Source organism: Pan troglodytes, chromosome 6 (genome assembly GCF_028858775.2).
Source record: "Pan troglodytes isolate AG18354 chromosome 6, NHGRI_mPanTro3-v2.0_pri, whole genome shotgun sequence".
NCBI lineage: Eukaryota > Metazoa > Chordata > Mammalia > Primates > Hominidae > Pan > Pan troglodytes.
Window position 1 is genome coordinate 167,255,588 of NC_072404.2, and position 16,659 is coordinate 167,272,246.

Genomic DNA, 16,659 nt, shown 5'->3' on the forward strand with positions numbered 1-16,659 from the left:
TTTATTGTTTGTAATTTTATTTAGTGGTAGGCAGTGGGGCAAGAGATACCTAAATTACTTCTCTCAATATTTCCATTGGTTTTTCTCTGAGATTTGGCTAACATACATCTTAAATTCCTTTTAGTCGATAGTTTAATATTATGTTGGCAGTAGAAAGTTCTCAAAAATATGAGACAGAAAGTCGTACTCTAAGATAAAAATAATGTTGAATAATTTTATTTCAGAAATAAGAATTTTCTGGTAATTATGTATTATTCATCATAATTTAAAAGTTAGCTTTGATGCCAAAATTTTATCTCACTTCAAAAAGAAGACAGACTTTGTGTAATTTTATAGTTCTGAAGAAAAATTATCATTACACTTAGATATTCTGACAAATTATCTAGTATATTCCTTAGACCTTAAAACTAAAATATAGCTATAATTACCAAAGTTTAAATTATCCTTCAGATCTTAGCTTTGATCAAGAACTTACACAAACCATTCAGAAAAGGTTAGCTGCCCCTGTAATGTATGGGCTCTTCTCCTACAATCCAGTTGCAGCACTTTTCACACTGTAATTAAAGATCATGCCCCTTTCTGTTCACTGCTATGTTAAGCAACCTGTTCAGCACTTATTGAACTTTTTTCTGCTGAGCATCTATTATCTTTTTTTGCATATGTGTATGAATTCATCAATAAACAATGAACTATGATATGAAACACACTAATGCCTCCACCAGTAATAACCTAGAATCTTGAATTTCTTCACTTAAAAAAAAGTTACTAAAAAATCTATATAATGCCTCCTTAATCTACAAACTGAATTAAAAGCAAAATAGTTCCTAATGTAATCATTATTAAGTTGTAAATAGAATCAACTTGCTATCAAATACTACAGAAACTAAAAAAACACTACCTGGCAGGGACTGAATTTGAACCCAAGAAAAATAATTTAACCCAAAAATAGTTTAATATTAGCATTAAGTTTCTTTCTGTTTTGAGGCCAATTTCTCAGGTAAACTGTCCAAGCTAGTAAGTTATACAAGGACTGTGGGATGGGGAAATGAGAACAATAATGACACATGGAGGATAGGCTATTTAGAAGCAACTTTCTATTAAAAGTCAAATTCTATTGCTGGTTGTTAAATATGATCAAAGTCACTCTTACAGCCCAAGAGTACTATCAGTTTTAAAAGTAGCCAGAGAAGGTTTGGTGTCTCACTGGCAAACTTTACACCTCCAAATCCTAAATCAACCCCAGCCCCACACTCTTCCAACATACTATGTAAAACCAAGGTTGCTTATAAACAGTAAGTCTAATTTAGGAAAAGTGAAAGCAATGAAGAGAGAGAGCAGAAAGGAAGATAACTGGTAAAAGAAACAAAAGAGTTTACAGTTTGTCTTTTTGGTAAATATAATCACTTGTATACACTGGAGCTACAGCAGCAAACACTTCACTATTTAGGGAATTCTTAAAAGAAGTCTCATTTATAAAATTGAGTTCGATATCAAGTAGAACAAGAAATTAGACCTAATCCTGTTTTGATAACTACAGAAACAGCTATTATCAGCTTTAGCCTTCAATAATTTCGCAATACAAATTAGGTGGCGCTAGCAACAGTAATATCTCCAAAAATACCACATCAAGCACAAGTGAACTAAAAGGAAAGTCTGGTACTTCTAATCGGCTGTGTTGTTAGCTTGGTGTTCCAAAGGGGTAGGTATTTTTTAGGTTTAACACTATGGTTCTCTGGCTACTTTTAAAACTGAAAGTACTCTTCTTATAATATAAAGTAAACTTCTTATAATTTGTCCAAGAGATATCAAAATACAGTACCTATGTTTTCATTTATGAAATTTTCTTGAAATATTTACTGTAGGCTGGGCATGGTGGCTCACCCCTGTAATCCCAGCACTTTGGGAGGACAAGGCGGGTGGATCACCTGAGGTCAGGAATTCGAGACCAGCCTAACCAATATGGTGAAACACCGTCTCTACTAAAAATATTTTAAAAATTAGCCAGGTGTGTTGACGTGCGCCCGTAGTCCCCGCTACTCAGGAGGCTGAGACAGGAGAACTGCTTGAGCCAGGGAGGCAGAGGCTGCAGTGAGTGAGGTCGTGCCACAACTCCAGCCTGGGCGACAGAGCAAGACTCAATCTCAAAATAAACAGATAAATAAGTAAAAATAAAATAAAGAAATGTCTACTGCAAATAATACGTTTCATAAAATGCTTAATAAAAACTTTCAATACCATCATGAAAGCAATTAGAACATGAAGGTGTCTGAACTAGATCATAGTAGTGTGATTACATTCAATATCTTTCTATAAGACGTGATGATACATACAGGGTAAATAATACAAGAAGAGCTAAGATTATTATCTCAGAATTTCCTAATTAGAATGGGAATACAACTGTGCAATGAGAGAAATGGACTGAAGACAGAAATAAAAACAAATGTTATGATTTAATATGACAAATTTTAAATTTCCACTTTATTTTCCACCATTTTTAAAGAGCATTCCTTACAGTATTCAGTTTAATGCATTTTTAAAAATCAGTAAGACAAGTAGCACATTTCTCTAGTTCAGAACTCCGCTTTCAGGGTTACAGTTAAAGATGATCCTAGAAGTGCATTTTAATTGGTCTAGGGTAGGGCCATTAGCTTGATGTTCTAAAATCTACCGAGTTGATTACAGTATGTGGCAGTGTCAATAATCACTTTCTTAAACCCAGGTCGCAAAGTACATACACCTATAAAAATGCTGAAAAATGGGCCAGGCGCTGTGGGGCTCACACCTGTAATCCCAGCACTCTGGGAGACCCGAGATGGAAGGATCGCTTGAGGCCAGGAGTTCGTAACCAGCCTGGTCTACACAGCAAGACCCCCATCTCTATAAAAAAATAAAAAATATTTTTAAATGCTGAAAAATGAAATACTAAATTATTTATGAATATATAACTTCAATAAAAGATGAGAAAATACAACTAGGTCATTAGGACAATTTGTATGAACCAATATCCAATTTGCTGTCTGTTACTTCTCCTACCTTATCATGTCTAATTTTTCCTCATCTTTGTGAAATCCTGCATCTACAATAGGCAAGAAAACAAAAAACAAAAGGAATCTTATTCTATTCACAGCCATCAGAAAAATGTGTTACTATTCCTGTAGTCAGTTAGGTTCTAAATCATACATTTGAGATATATTTGAAACATGTCATAAAGAAAATAAGCATCATATTTCTCACTAAATAGCACCTGAAATATTCCATATGAAAGGAAAAATACAAAAAACTAAACTTTAATTACTAACCTCCTTAAAGGAAAATAATTCTATATGATTTGATATTTGATAATGGATGTCCAATACCTGAGATATAAATTCCATTTTCTGTGTCCTAACATCTCACCTTCAGAAAATCTCCAATATTGGGTTATTTGGATTATATATTTAAAACTGAATATACTTGAAAATGTGAAAGATTTGTTGCAGCAACAAATGGTTTAGCAATTATCTGCATTAAAATGTGTTCCATGAACAACAGAAAAAGAATATTTCTACTTCAGTCCTTAAAAATTGTGAAAGCACAGCCACAGTCTTAGTTTGTCGATCTTGAATTCTTTTGGTATTTTAATTTCACCAATAATTCTGGAACTGCTGTTTTTATATTTCTCAAAATGTTTTGTCTTGCATCGTCCAATAAGGCAGCCACCATCATATGTGACCACTGAGCACTTCTAATGCAGCTAGCCAGAACTGATGTTTTAAGTATAAAGCATCTTGTTCATTTTTATACTAAATGCTGAAATATTGTTTTGAATATACCAGGTTAAATAAAATAGATTAACATTTATTTCACCTGTTTTTGTTTTTTAAAGTGTAACTACTTGAAAATTTAAAATTACACATATGGTCTGCATTATATTTATATTAGACAGCACTGGCTTACCGTTCTACTAGTTGGCTAGCTTGTACCTCCAGATAACATCTGATAATCCAATCACTAGCTATCACAAACTAGATCTTTCAGATGTTTCCTATTAAAATGTTCATTTAATTTTGAAGTGAATTCCTAGAAAAGCTCATATAATACTATTATAGAAAATCATTAAAATCAACTGAATAATTTGCCCACCATGAAACAGAACTTAAGGTAAATATACATTTCTTTGGTTAGTATTTACTGTACTGGTAAAGACCAAAGAATTGGTAATGTTCAACAAAATATGAAAATGCCAGTGACGTTAACAAAAAATAGCTGGAAACCAAAGAATCTTGCTTACATCACAATCACAACCAGGAAAATGCAGCTTATTTTACAGCCAGTCCCCAACGTGAAGAATATGTAGAAGAAACAGTAAATAAAAACAGAAGTATAATACAGAAATGCCTAATACCAAAGAAAGTCATGTAACAGAATACTGAACTTCAGTATTTCTAATATACGGATATACACATTCCTGCTAACTGTAGAATATTTCCTGCAAGTTATGGTCCCAGTGCCTCACCAATGGAAGATCTATCTTGTACTATTCAATTCATACTCTCCCTAATAACAGCACTATATTAGCAGGTTCATCATCAAGTGAAGGCTGTTTGCTAGATAACTAAAACCAAGATTGGAAAACTAAAAAGCCTCGGAGGGAGGGAAAACACAGCCTACAAAATGCTTACAAGATTAGCAGCAAATGATGAAGTAGTAACAAGAGGGGCAGAAAAATAGAAAGATTATCATCGAATTTGGGAATCAAAGACAGCTCAGCAAAATACTAGGACATGGCTCATATAAGATGGAATAAGCCTGGAAATACACCCCCCTCCCCAACATTTCGGAACATAAAGTCTACAGAAAAAGAGTCCTAATGTATTGAACCTGGTTTCTCAATTGAAACAAAAGTCTACAAGGAAGGAGAGATACGTAAAATTTAACAGGAATACATATGAAGCAGTATCTTTAAAGAATGTAAATAAATCAACCAAAAGTAAATTTGAGATTCAAATTTCCATTGGTAAAGTCTTTTCAGAGTCAGAACAACATAATTATTATATAACTATTCAAAACAAAACAAAACAAAAAGTTACTAGAAAGGAGCACAACTGGTTTGAGAAGAAAAACTTTTCATGGTAGAGCAGAAATAACTGTCAAGGAAAATACTTAGAAAAAGACATATATAAAGAGTGGCCTAGTTTTACTGCACACGTCTTTGCCATGCAGAAACAGCTAAATCCCATCTGACAACTACTTTCCCTTTCGTGTACCTTGTCTTTAGAGAATAAAATATATCTGGGTTTGATATAGAGGAGACTAATTTTCACATTAAAAAATGATTTTCTTAAAAGCCTGGCCTTACAGTTTAAAAATTATACGATTAAAATCAATATATTATTCCTATAAAAAGCCAAACGTTAATCCATTTAAATCATGAAACTTAAAACTTAACTTGAAGCAATTTCAATCATGAAACTTAAAACTCCAAATTACTATTGTGAATTAACACTTCTCCACTATTTGTTATCTTGCAATTTTAAAAAACACTTCAGAAAGCAGCAATTTCGTAAAACAATAAATAATTCGTACCTACAGTATCTTCATTTTGCCATGCAGTTTTACTTAAATCTCACTTAAAAAGAAATGGAACTCATTCTTAAAGGGTAGAATGTACATGATGTAAAGCAGACACAGGAAGATTTATCTTTACTTACTGAAAATCAACAGTACAATTCTAAGATTTTTTTCCATGAAACTACTGAAATAAGTCCTACTTGAAAAAAGAAATCCCACAAGAGTTAGCAATTAATAAAAACATCAAAATGAGAAATTCCCCAGCATGGAAAATTCCTGTCATAAATGTTGATGTTTATCCAGTTAAAAATATATACAATGAATAATATCAATAAATAAATATATTAGAAGGAAATAATAGATGTTAGTTACTGTATACCCAAAACTATACTGTATTTTAGGCTCTATATTTACTGCAGCACAGAACTAAAAGAGTTTTTAAAGTTCTTTCTATTAGAAACTATTATCAATAGGTTGCATCTTTATGGCCCAACTGAGTTGAAATTCCAAATAAGATCACTTCAAATTTAATAAATGGCATTCTTCATTAACAGCATTTAAAAAATAATGGCTGAAACACATAATCAACATTACACTGAAGTTCTATCTGAAGACAGAAAAAGTTGCCATCCACACCAAAGCTACACATACACCTTTTGATTTTATAGAATTGTTCCAATATCTTTTCTGTCAATATCATTAAAATCACCCTACCTGTTTGGACCGAGGTCTACCAGGAGAAAATTTTCTCTTAGTAATAGCTGGTTTACCCATGCCAATTTTTGGAGTGACTGAGATGTAAGTTGTTGGCATGATGTTTCCAGCAGAGGAACTAAGAGCTGAAGGGTAATTATGCAGCATGTCATGCGAAGGCAAGTCTGAAGAAGGTGTTGGGGAGGAAGACACATCTGCCTTGCTTATGTCTGCTGATGATGAAAATGATGACTCTGTCTCAGATGATAACTTTATAGATTTGCTTCCTTGGTATGAAACATCTTTCACACAACCCTCAATTGTAGGAGTCATTTCAGAGTCCATCAATCCAGTAGAAAGTTCAGAATTTTCTTTCTGTTCCTTTTCTCCTTGTAGCCTTTCTATAACCAACTGTTCCTCAGGACATAATGAAGTACTTTCCTCATGTGGGGACACTAAGGTTTCTAGTGGAAGAGTGACAGATTCCATGACTAATTTTGGAGGCCTTGATTCTTCTCTGGATACCACTGTTTTAGGTTCCTCTAACAACTGCAGTTGTTCTTGCTGCACAGTGATCTGGTGTGTAACGACTTCAATGTTTTCTGTCACTTCCATTTTATCTTCAATTTGATCTTCGCCACAAATATGCTTCACTTCAGAAGACATTTTCAGGTCTTCACTATCAACTTCATTAGAAATCTGTTTTTCCAATTCAGTATTCACTGTATGTTGGGATGATACTACAAAATTCAGAACATTTGTTATGGCAATGTACAAACAAATTTTAAATTTTCTAACTATAGATACATAAAACATTTGGCTACACTAGAACTTAAATCAGAAGGTATTCATCAAAGCAGACAATTATTAAGTGAATGAAAGCCAAAGTACACAAGGATTTATGGATTAGAATCAGCCACACACCAGAAAACCTAATGAAAACATTATGTTTTACAACTTAAGGACTTCCAAATGGATTGAAAATTACACAGGAAAAGTTCTCATACTCATTTTTTAGTTAAGAAAATGAGTATCAATCATGTTATGTGAGGTACCTAAGTTAAAAAGTAAAGACTGATCTAGAATGTGTAGGCATTTTCTAATAGTAGATACCCAGATGTAACAAAGTTACTATAGACTCAAAAGCACAGACAGAAAAGATTTACTAACCACCAATATTTATTTTGCTTAACCATACCTGCCAACCTACCCAAAATATTCTTTGGATATAATCCTTGTTCTTCATCACTGTCTATAAATTAAAAGACTAATCTCAGGAAATCTATAAACTTAGATATCAGAAACATAGTCACTGGTAAATTTTAAATCAGGATACCAGTATGTTAAACCTTTAATTCAATCTCATCAAGGTAATTTTTAAGTTATAGTAAAAAGACACTGCTAGCCTCATTTACCAATCAGTGACTAAAATTTATCTATGTTCTTTTTTTTTTTTTTTTTTTTTCGAAACAGGGTCTCACTCTGTGACCCAAGCTGGAGTAGAGTAGCACAAACATGGCTCACTGCAGCCTCAACCTCCCGGGCTCAAGTGGTCCTCCTACCTCAGCCTCCCAAGCTGCTGGGACTGCACGCATGTGTCAACATCCCCAGATACTTTTTTTATTTTTGTAGAGACAGGGTCTCACTATATCGCCCAGGCCTATACATGTTCTGATATCAAACTGAAATCTCATCTTCTTTCCCACTTTATTGAAAGACTACAGGTAAGGATAAAAGAAAACTACCAAATAACAGATCTGAAAGTACAAAATATTTTTAATCATGACCTCCCCCCTCCAAAAAAAAAAAAAAAAAAAAAAAAACCTTTCAAGAGAAACTAACCTTCTTTAGATCCATTGTCAATTCTTTTCCAGAATCTCTTAACTAAAAGATTTAGTTACCGTAATGTATATACATACAGCAATTGCAAAAATGTCTTTGGGATAAAGACATTATCTTGTAACTCAATCAAATTAGACAATATGAACATACTGCTTACCAGCAATAAGAAGACTATCTGTGTCAAGACTTTCTGAGGGATGACTCTTCTGTTGCTCTTCAGTGTGGACTTGAACCGCTGTGAGTAACACATTTATAAAATCTCTAAGGAGTCAAAATTTCTGTAACACTGTTCCCTCAACAGTAATTTGAGTAAAGAGTTTTATTCTACCAAATGTCAATTTCCAATATAAGCATGAAACATTGTACCACTTATTAGTAAGTTATGAAGACAAAATTAGAAGTCTTTGCACTATGGTAAAAATTTTTTAATTGTCTTTTTCTCTTTTTCTTTAACAACTAGACCTCACAAGAAAGATTATAGGAAATAATTTTAATGAGAGTTATTATACGTAAACTTAATAAATTTCAAAACATCTCAGTGGCTTTTTATGTATACATTATAATTTTTATGTATACTATATAATTGAACATACAACTTCACATACAACACCAAAGACTTTCAGATGAGCCTGTGATTAAATGTAACAAGTAATTTTCCCCCAACATGGTCTCTTATTAATTCCAGATCTGCAAGTACAATAATAGCTCTTATCAATATGTACTACAAAAAGCGTAATTGAAACATCATGGAAATAAGTGAAATAACCCTCAATAGGACTGCTGAGATGATCCAATACAGTAAATTTTTCATTATCTCAGCATGAAACATCTCATCATCAGCAACAGCTCTACTTAGCAACTACAACTAAAGAAATAAAAACACGAATTGCTTTTTAATAGAAAATCACTTGGTCCCTTAACCAAGTAAGTACTTATGATTAAGTCTAGATGGTAGCTGAACTACAAATACATGCATGTCCGTTCTCCTATTAATTTGTCTAAGATTATTTTACTAAAAAACTCTTCCTAAGTGACTGCATCTTGGCTTTTACTGAAGTTTTAGTCAATATTCACATATTTATTGTATATTCACATTTTCTTCAAAAACAGAGTATATCCATTAAACATTCTTACCATCTGGAACAATTCCAGGAGTGGACTCCTGACCGTTGACATCTTTATTAACTGCCTGCTCTGAGAATACCATTTGATCTTCAGGGCCTTCAACTTCCATTTCATTGTTATAATCTTAACAAAAAATTATTAATTCTTTAGCTCAGAATGAGTTTTTTTCTTTGTTCATTAAGTCAACAATTATGATTTTGTATGAGTAAGGGCAAATCATCACCAAAAATGCTTTAAGTTTTTCTTCAGATTTTTCTCTGTTGAACCACATGTATATTTACATTTTTAAAAAACATGAAAATTATAATGCATCAAAAGGTGGGCCAACCGTGGTAGTTCATGCCTGTAATCCTAACACTTTGGGAGGCCAAGACGGAAGGAACGCTTGAAGCCAGGAGTTCAAGACCAACCAGGCCAACATAGTGAGAACCCATCTCTAAAACAATTTTTTTTAAAAGGTAACTGGCACATTATTTTAAAAGGATATTTCAAAACTAAATACTGATGGCATTCTGGAAATGAAAGGTTAGTAATTAAGATGTTTAGTTATCCTTGAAGATGATAAAGAGAAGTTTTACAAAAGCTGCCACTCATAATGATGAAAATGAAAAACAATCTGGCGAGCAGTTCTATTTCCTTTACTAAGACTCATGTTTTTAACAGGAGGATACTACTAAAAATATTCCATACCCGAACAAAATCTTGGGCTGAAAAGGTGATAATTAACTTAAGAAGGACATTACAAAACTACAACATGCTTAGAGAAAAATAACCCACATTATAAAGAACAAACTAAGCAAACCCAAAGACTGGGGAACTTCCACTGTCGGCCTGAAGAACACAAGTGAAGGAAAGCACACTAGACCCAGAATTCAAATACTAAAAAAAACTATCTTAAGTTAGATTAGATTTTAGCCATCAGATTCAGAGATGACCAAGATAACAAATACATTTAAAGGTTGAGAAACTGAGAACAAGATGGAATCTGGAATACAGGCTCCTCTCTTCCTGATTAAAGCAATATATTGGTGATACAATGGCACAACATTACAAAAACAAAAAATTTTAAAAAAAATCATTCTCAAATTTACCTGTAGTGAGCTCAGCTACCTCCACTTCCTCACCTGGCTGTAAAGGATCCATCTCAGCTCCCAGGTGTTTACAATACATGCAGATATACTCTTCTTTGAGCTGAGTATCCAGTTCATGATCTGTTGGTTTGTCACACTCTAGGTGAACCCACCTGCAGTGATAAGTATACTTAAATAAAAATTTCTAACATCGAGTTATTATCTAGGTAAAGAGAAGGCATTGCTGAAAAGCTGGATATGAAAACAGTTAATTAAGTATGAGAGGAGAGAGGTTAGAGGAGTTGCTAACTGACAAAGGTTTTTTAAAGCACATTTGTGCATGTCACTAGAGATGCTGCCGTATTTTTACTTGACATTTTTAAGCTATTTTCTCTTTACTTTTCCCTATTAGTGCTCATTTCTGATGTGGTCTGGTCTTATCTTTTGCCCATTTACTTCCTTATGCCTTTGAGACTCAAAAACATCATTTAATTCCATCTATAACAGCAATCAGTACTGATGGAATTGCTAGAGTGATAAAAACTTAGAAGCTGTAAGATGGTAGAGCAAATGACCACATGAATAAAACAATCGACAAAACAACTGAATAGAATAACTATCTTCTTACCTTTTGCACATATTACAATGAAGCATGTCTTTCTGCAATTCTGGATGATAATACTTCCCACAGAAGGGACATAAGTTATCCTGCTGTTGGTAACAATTGTCACATATCAGGCAATTGTGGTGCCACTGAGAACTAGACCGTGTGCCACACTCTATACATATTCTGCAATTCTAAACACCAGGAAAAATAAAAAGAAAAACAGTTTGTTATGCATTTGTAATTGTAGTTCTGATGTAAACCTTTAAAAAGTCAAGAATCATTTGTGGATTATACATTAAGCTTTTATTTTCATGACACTAATTTAGGGTACATGCTTTTTTTTTTTTTTTTGAGATGGACTCTTACTCTGTTGCCCAGGCTGGAGTGCAGTGGCGCAATCTTGGCTCACTGCAACCTCTGCCTCCTGGGTTCAAGTGATTCTCTCCTGCCTCAGCCTCCTGAGTAGCTGGGACTACAGGTGTGTGCCACCACACCCAGCTAATTTTTGTGTTTACTAAAGACACAGGGTTTCACCGTGTTGGCCAGGCTCATCTTCAACTCCTGACCTCAAGTGATCTGCCTGCCTCAGCCTCCCAAAGTGCTGGGATTACAGGTGTGAGCCACTGCGCCTGGCCTTAGGGTATACACCTTTTAAAAAGCTGTTTTCAATGTCTGATGTGGCCTCACAAAATCTGCACTAAAATCTCCAGGAAAATTTAAATAAGGGAATGGGGATATCCAGGAAAACATATAGGTGGAAGAGATAAAACCAAAAAGACAGCAACTCAAAATTCAAAAAAAGAAACATACGCTAGGAGCAGGAAGTAATTTTTGTGGAGTAAGTCTGCTCAACCTATTACACTGCAGAAAGCAAAACGGTGTTGCTACAGTATTCCACTTGCTTCTTGGTAGCTTAAGAACTAAAAACTAAAACTAAAGAACTCTAAAACAATAGCATGGCCAGCCTGGTGTGATGGTTGATGCCAGTAATCCCAGCACTTTGGGAGGCCAAGATGGGAGGATCGCATGAAGCCAGGGATCCGAGACCAATCTGGGCAAGAAGGCAAAACACCTCTTTCTCTACAAAAAAAAAAAAAAAAAAAAAATTTAATTAGCCATGGTGGTGCGCACCTGTAGTCCCTGCTACTTGGGAAGCTGAGGCAGGAGAATTGCTTGAGCCTAGGAGTTTGAGGCTGCAGGGAGCTCACACCACTACACTCAAGCCTGGGCAACAATGTGAGACTGCCATGGTGGGTGGGGAAACACAGAGCATGGTCAACGCCATGTGACTTGGTGTCTGAAAATGTAAAAATATATTGCTCCACATCAAAAGTCCAATGATGGCCCTTCATGTTTTTAGAATAGAGAGAGTGTCCTATCCTTACCAAATTACAATTGTTTATGAAGTAAAAGGCCAACCAGAGGCCAGCCAAAACTACTTCTGTGCCTGTGAGCTAGTCAGCCTTAAAACCCTGGGTATCCCTGGGTATAAGGTTAATACATTGTGGGGCTCTCATTACCCACCCCAAATTTTGAATCTAAGATATCAATAAAAGGGAACTTTATCTTTCTGTGCTACCAGGTTGATATGAAAGGGATGCTCACTTAAAAAGAGAAACTACCAGGAACCATAGACCAGCTAGTCTTAAAGATTAAAATGAATGCATTTAACAACACTGACGCAAAAATCCTAAATAGCTGGGCATGGTGGCACAGAACTGTGGTGTCATCTACTTGAGAGGCTGAGGCAGAAGGATCTCTTGAGCCTAGGAGGTAGAATTCAGCCTGGGCAACACACAGAGACCCCATCTTTTGAAATACATACACATATATTTTTTAAAAGAATGTATTATCCTTTATCTAATGAGAAGGAGAAAAGAAAAACAATCCTAAATAAAATACTATCAAACAGACTCTAATACCACATTAAGAAAATAATAACTATGCCCAGGTGGAGTTTATACAAGAAATTCAAAGATATTTAATATTAGAAAAATCCATTAACAAAGTTTAACAAATTAAAAGGTCTGAGGAGAAAAAATTATTTCAATGCAACAGATGATTAAAGAAAGAAGTCTTTGGGAAGAATCAAAACCCATTACTAGTAACTCTTGAGAAAGTAAAAATGGATGGGTACTTCTCTAATGTGACCAACATAAACACTTCAATTCTAAAGGCAACATCTTATTTTATGGGAGAGCCCGAGAGGCATTCCCACTATGGACAGGAAAAAGCAAGGGTGCCTATTATCTCCACTACTATTTTAACATGGTTCTGGAGCCAATGCAAGCATTGAAACAAATGAAAACAGAAACATAAGACCAGGAAAAGAAGAAACAAAACTCTTAATTTGTAAACAGAGTTGGAACATCCTAGAAAATTGTTCAAAAATTCAATAAAAGAATTCAACAAAGTACTAGGATATAAAATTAGCATGCAAAAGGCAATAGAATTCACACACACAAATAACGAGTTAAAGGATAGTAAGAAAACCCCATTTATAACAGCAGAAAAATAAACATTCAAGAATAAGCTTAAATGTTGAAAATCAGTATGAAGAAAATTATAAAACACTCCTAAAAGACACAAAACTAGACTTTAACAAACTTGTAAAGACATCCCTTTGTTCTTGGTTAGGATGTCTTAAAATCAAGATGTCAATCAACTCTCACTAATATATATATATATATGTGTGTGTGTGTGTGTGTGTTTTGGAAACAGGGTCTTGCTCTGTAGCCCAGGCTGGAATACAGTAGCATGATCATGGCTCACTGCAGCCTCGAACTCCTGGGCTCAAGTGATCCTCTCACCTCAGCCTTCTGAGTAACTGGGACTATAGGCATGTGCCACTACACCTGGCTAATTTTTTTGTATTTGTAGACAGGCAGTTTCACCATATTGCCCAGGTTTGTCTCAAACTCCTGAGCTCAAGCAACACCCCTGCCTTGGCCTCCCAAAGTGCTGGGATTACAGGTGTGAGCCACTGCACCCAGACACTCAATAAATTAAATGTGATTCCAATAAAAATTCCAATGAGGTTTTTATTGGGGCTACATATGGTGATCCTAAAGTTTATACAGAAAAACAAATACACAAGTACAGATAAGAAACCTGTGAAATGGATAAGTTCTGAAGGGGCCCAACATTACCAGATACTACAAAGGCTCTATAACAAAAACAGTGTCGTACTGGTGAATGAATAGACAGATCAATGGAATGGAAAAGAGGTTCCAGATATAAGTTCAATCAAATCTAACATTCTAGTCTGGAATCTCAAGTCACTAGGGCAAAGACAGTCTTTTTAATGAATGGTTTTTAGAAAACTGAATAGCCAGTTGGAAAAAGATACTCACATCATACACAAACATCAACTCCAAATAGATCAGAGACTTAAATGTAAAAAATAAAACAATGCAAGCCATACATGGTGGCTCACAACTGCAATCCCAGCACTTTGGGAGGCCGAGGCAGGCAGATCAATTGAGGCCAGGAGTTCAACACCAGCCTGGCCAACATGGCAAAACCCTATCTCTACTAAAAATACAAAAATTAGCTGGGCGTGGTGGCGCATGCCTGTAATCCCAGCTACTTGGGGGAGCTAAGACATGAGAATCACTTGAACCCACGAGGGGGAGGTTGCAATGACCCAAGATTGAGCCACTGCACTCCAGCCTGAGCGACAGAGCGAAACTCTATCTCAAAAATAAAATAAACATAAAAACTGCAAATCCTAGCAGAAAATATGAACTCCTCTATACCCTCAGTGTAGGGAAAGGCTTTCTGAATATGACTCAAAAATCCAGAAGCAAAAGAAGATTAATAAATCTAACTCCATAAGAAAGAAACTTTTGCATGGCAAAAAAATAATAATAAAAACAAAGTCAAAAGACACATAATACAGCCTGGACAACACAGTGAGACCCTGTCTCTATAAAAGTAAAAAATTAGCTGGGCTTGGTGGTACACATAACTCCTAGCTAACTCGGGAGGCTGAGGCAGGAAGACTGCTTGAGCCCAGGTCAAGGCTACAGTGAACTATGACCATACCACTGTACTATGGCCGGGGTGATGGAGTGAGACACTGTCTCACACAAATAAGCAAAAAAAACAAGAACAAATAAGCTGGCAGAAAGTATCTGCATCATGTAACACAGATAAAAGCTTACATCCCTAACCTATAAAGAACTCTTAAATTTAGGGGAAAATGCCAAAATCTTCAATAACAGGCAAAACACATGAACAGACAATTCACGAGAAGAAATAAAAGCTGACCCTTAAACACATGAAAAAACGATCAACTTCACTCAGGATAAACAAAAATTAAAACTACACTGATACACCACTTTTCGCCCAGAAGACAGACAAACATTCAAAAGCTGAACAAGTCATCCTGTTAGCGAAGACGTAAGAAAAGTTCTCTCACACATCTCTGGTGGCAATGCAAAGTACCATAAGCCCCAAGAAAGGGAATCTGACAGTATCTAACAAAGCTACATATGTGTACACTCCTGAGGCAATAATCCTACTTCTAGGAATTTACCCTACAGATTTGTCCCTGAGAATTCAAAAACACACATGCACAAAGCTAGGGAGTGTAAAATCATTTATAATGCAAAATATCGTAAACTACTGAAATACCAAAGCACAGGCCATTGGTTGAGTAACCCATAGCACAGATACACAATGGAGTGCTATGCAGCTGTTTAAAAGGAGAATGAGATCTCTTGAACTTGCCTAACTTGCCTGGAAGTGATTTCCAGATTTTATTACACGAAAAAAGCAACATGCAAAAGAACATATACAACATGCTACCTTCACTGAAAATAAGAGCAATATATCTTCTTATTCTTAGACGAAAAATAACAGGAGGTTTAAAACAGAAAACAATGAAGTTAGTTACTTCCAAGAGGTTGGGGGAAATGGGGTATAAATAATAAACAAGAGGCAGTGACAATTCTGAGTAAAACTTCATATAGTTTTGAGTTTGGAAGTATACTAATATCTTCTATATTTAAAAAATTAAATCACTAAGAAAAGAAAGGGGAATAAAATCTATTACTGAGAGCAAACTGAAGCAGACTTGCTTTTTAGATTGAGCAACTGAATAAATGTGCTGATATTGCTACAACCCAGAATTTTTATTGTAGAAGAACAGACATGCAAGAATGAGAAGGCAAAGAATTCAGTGGAGAAGGACAAGAACTGGAGGTACTGGTGTAAATTCATTATTTCTAAGTTATGTATATGTATATGAATATTTATGTGTATATATGTTAAGTGTAGGGGTGTTCAATGTTTTGGCTTCCCTGGACCACACTGAAAGAAGAAGAATTGTCTTGGGCCACACACAAGATACACTAACACTAACGATAGCCGATGAGCTACACACACACACACACACACACACACACACACACACACACACACACACACAAAACACCTCATAATGTTTTAAGAAATTTTATGAATTTCTGTTGGGCCACATTCAAAGCCATCCTGGACCACATGTAGCCTGCGGGCCATGGGTTGGACAAACTTCTGTAAGTGTATACACACGCATGTATTTCCTGACACCACCTGCTGAAAGGATGAAGAAGCAAACACCCTTCAGTAGCAATGAGCACACCCAGCACCCATTCCCCACTAAAGGAATCTGGGTTACTTATTTAACAATGGACTTATTCCAGGACTGGGGCACGGGAGGTATAAGATGAGCTTGTAACATCTTGTTACACCAAAAAGTATGAAGTGTTCAAATAAGTGGTGAGGGCA

The 16,659-nt window shown here is 35.2% G+C and overlaps 1 protein-coding gene across 41 annotated transcripts in view; it reads right to left on the reverse strand.

Annotated features, from left to right (window-relative positions):
- KMT2C (lysine methyltransferase 2C) overlaps positions 1 to 16,659 on the reverse strand; it is a 304,403-nt gene that overhangs the window by 106,501 nt on the left and 181,243 nt on the right. For 31 of the 41 annotated variants that reach the window (XR_010158721.1, XR_010158720.1, XR_010158719.1 and 28 more), the window contains 5 exons: positions 10,909 to 11,078; positions 10,302 to 10,453; positions 9,220 to 9,333; positions 8,243 to 8,320; positions 6,265 to 6,983 (listed from right to left, as the gene is read on the reverse strand). Coding sequence is in view for 38 of the 41 variants with exons in the window: in XM_063815061.1 (XP_063671131.1) it covers positions 6,265 to 6,983; positions 8,243 to 8,320; positions 9,220 to 9,333; positions 10,302 to 10,453; positions 10,909 to 11,078 (1,233 nt within the window). In the remaining 3 variants the exon portion in view is untranslated. The remainder of the gene's footprint in view (positions 1 to 6,264; positions 6,984 to 8,242; positions 8,321 to 9,219; positions 9,334 to 10,301; positions 10,454 to 10,908; positions 11,079 to 16,659) is intronic. The other 10 variants (XM_063815072.1, XM_063815090.1, XM_063815075.1 and 7 more) reach the window with 4 other exon arrangements.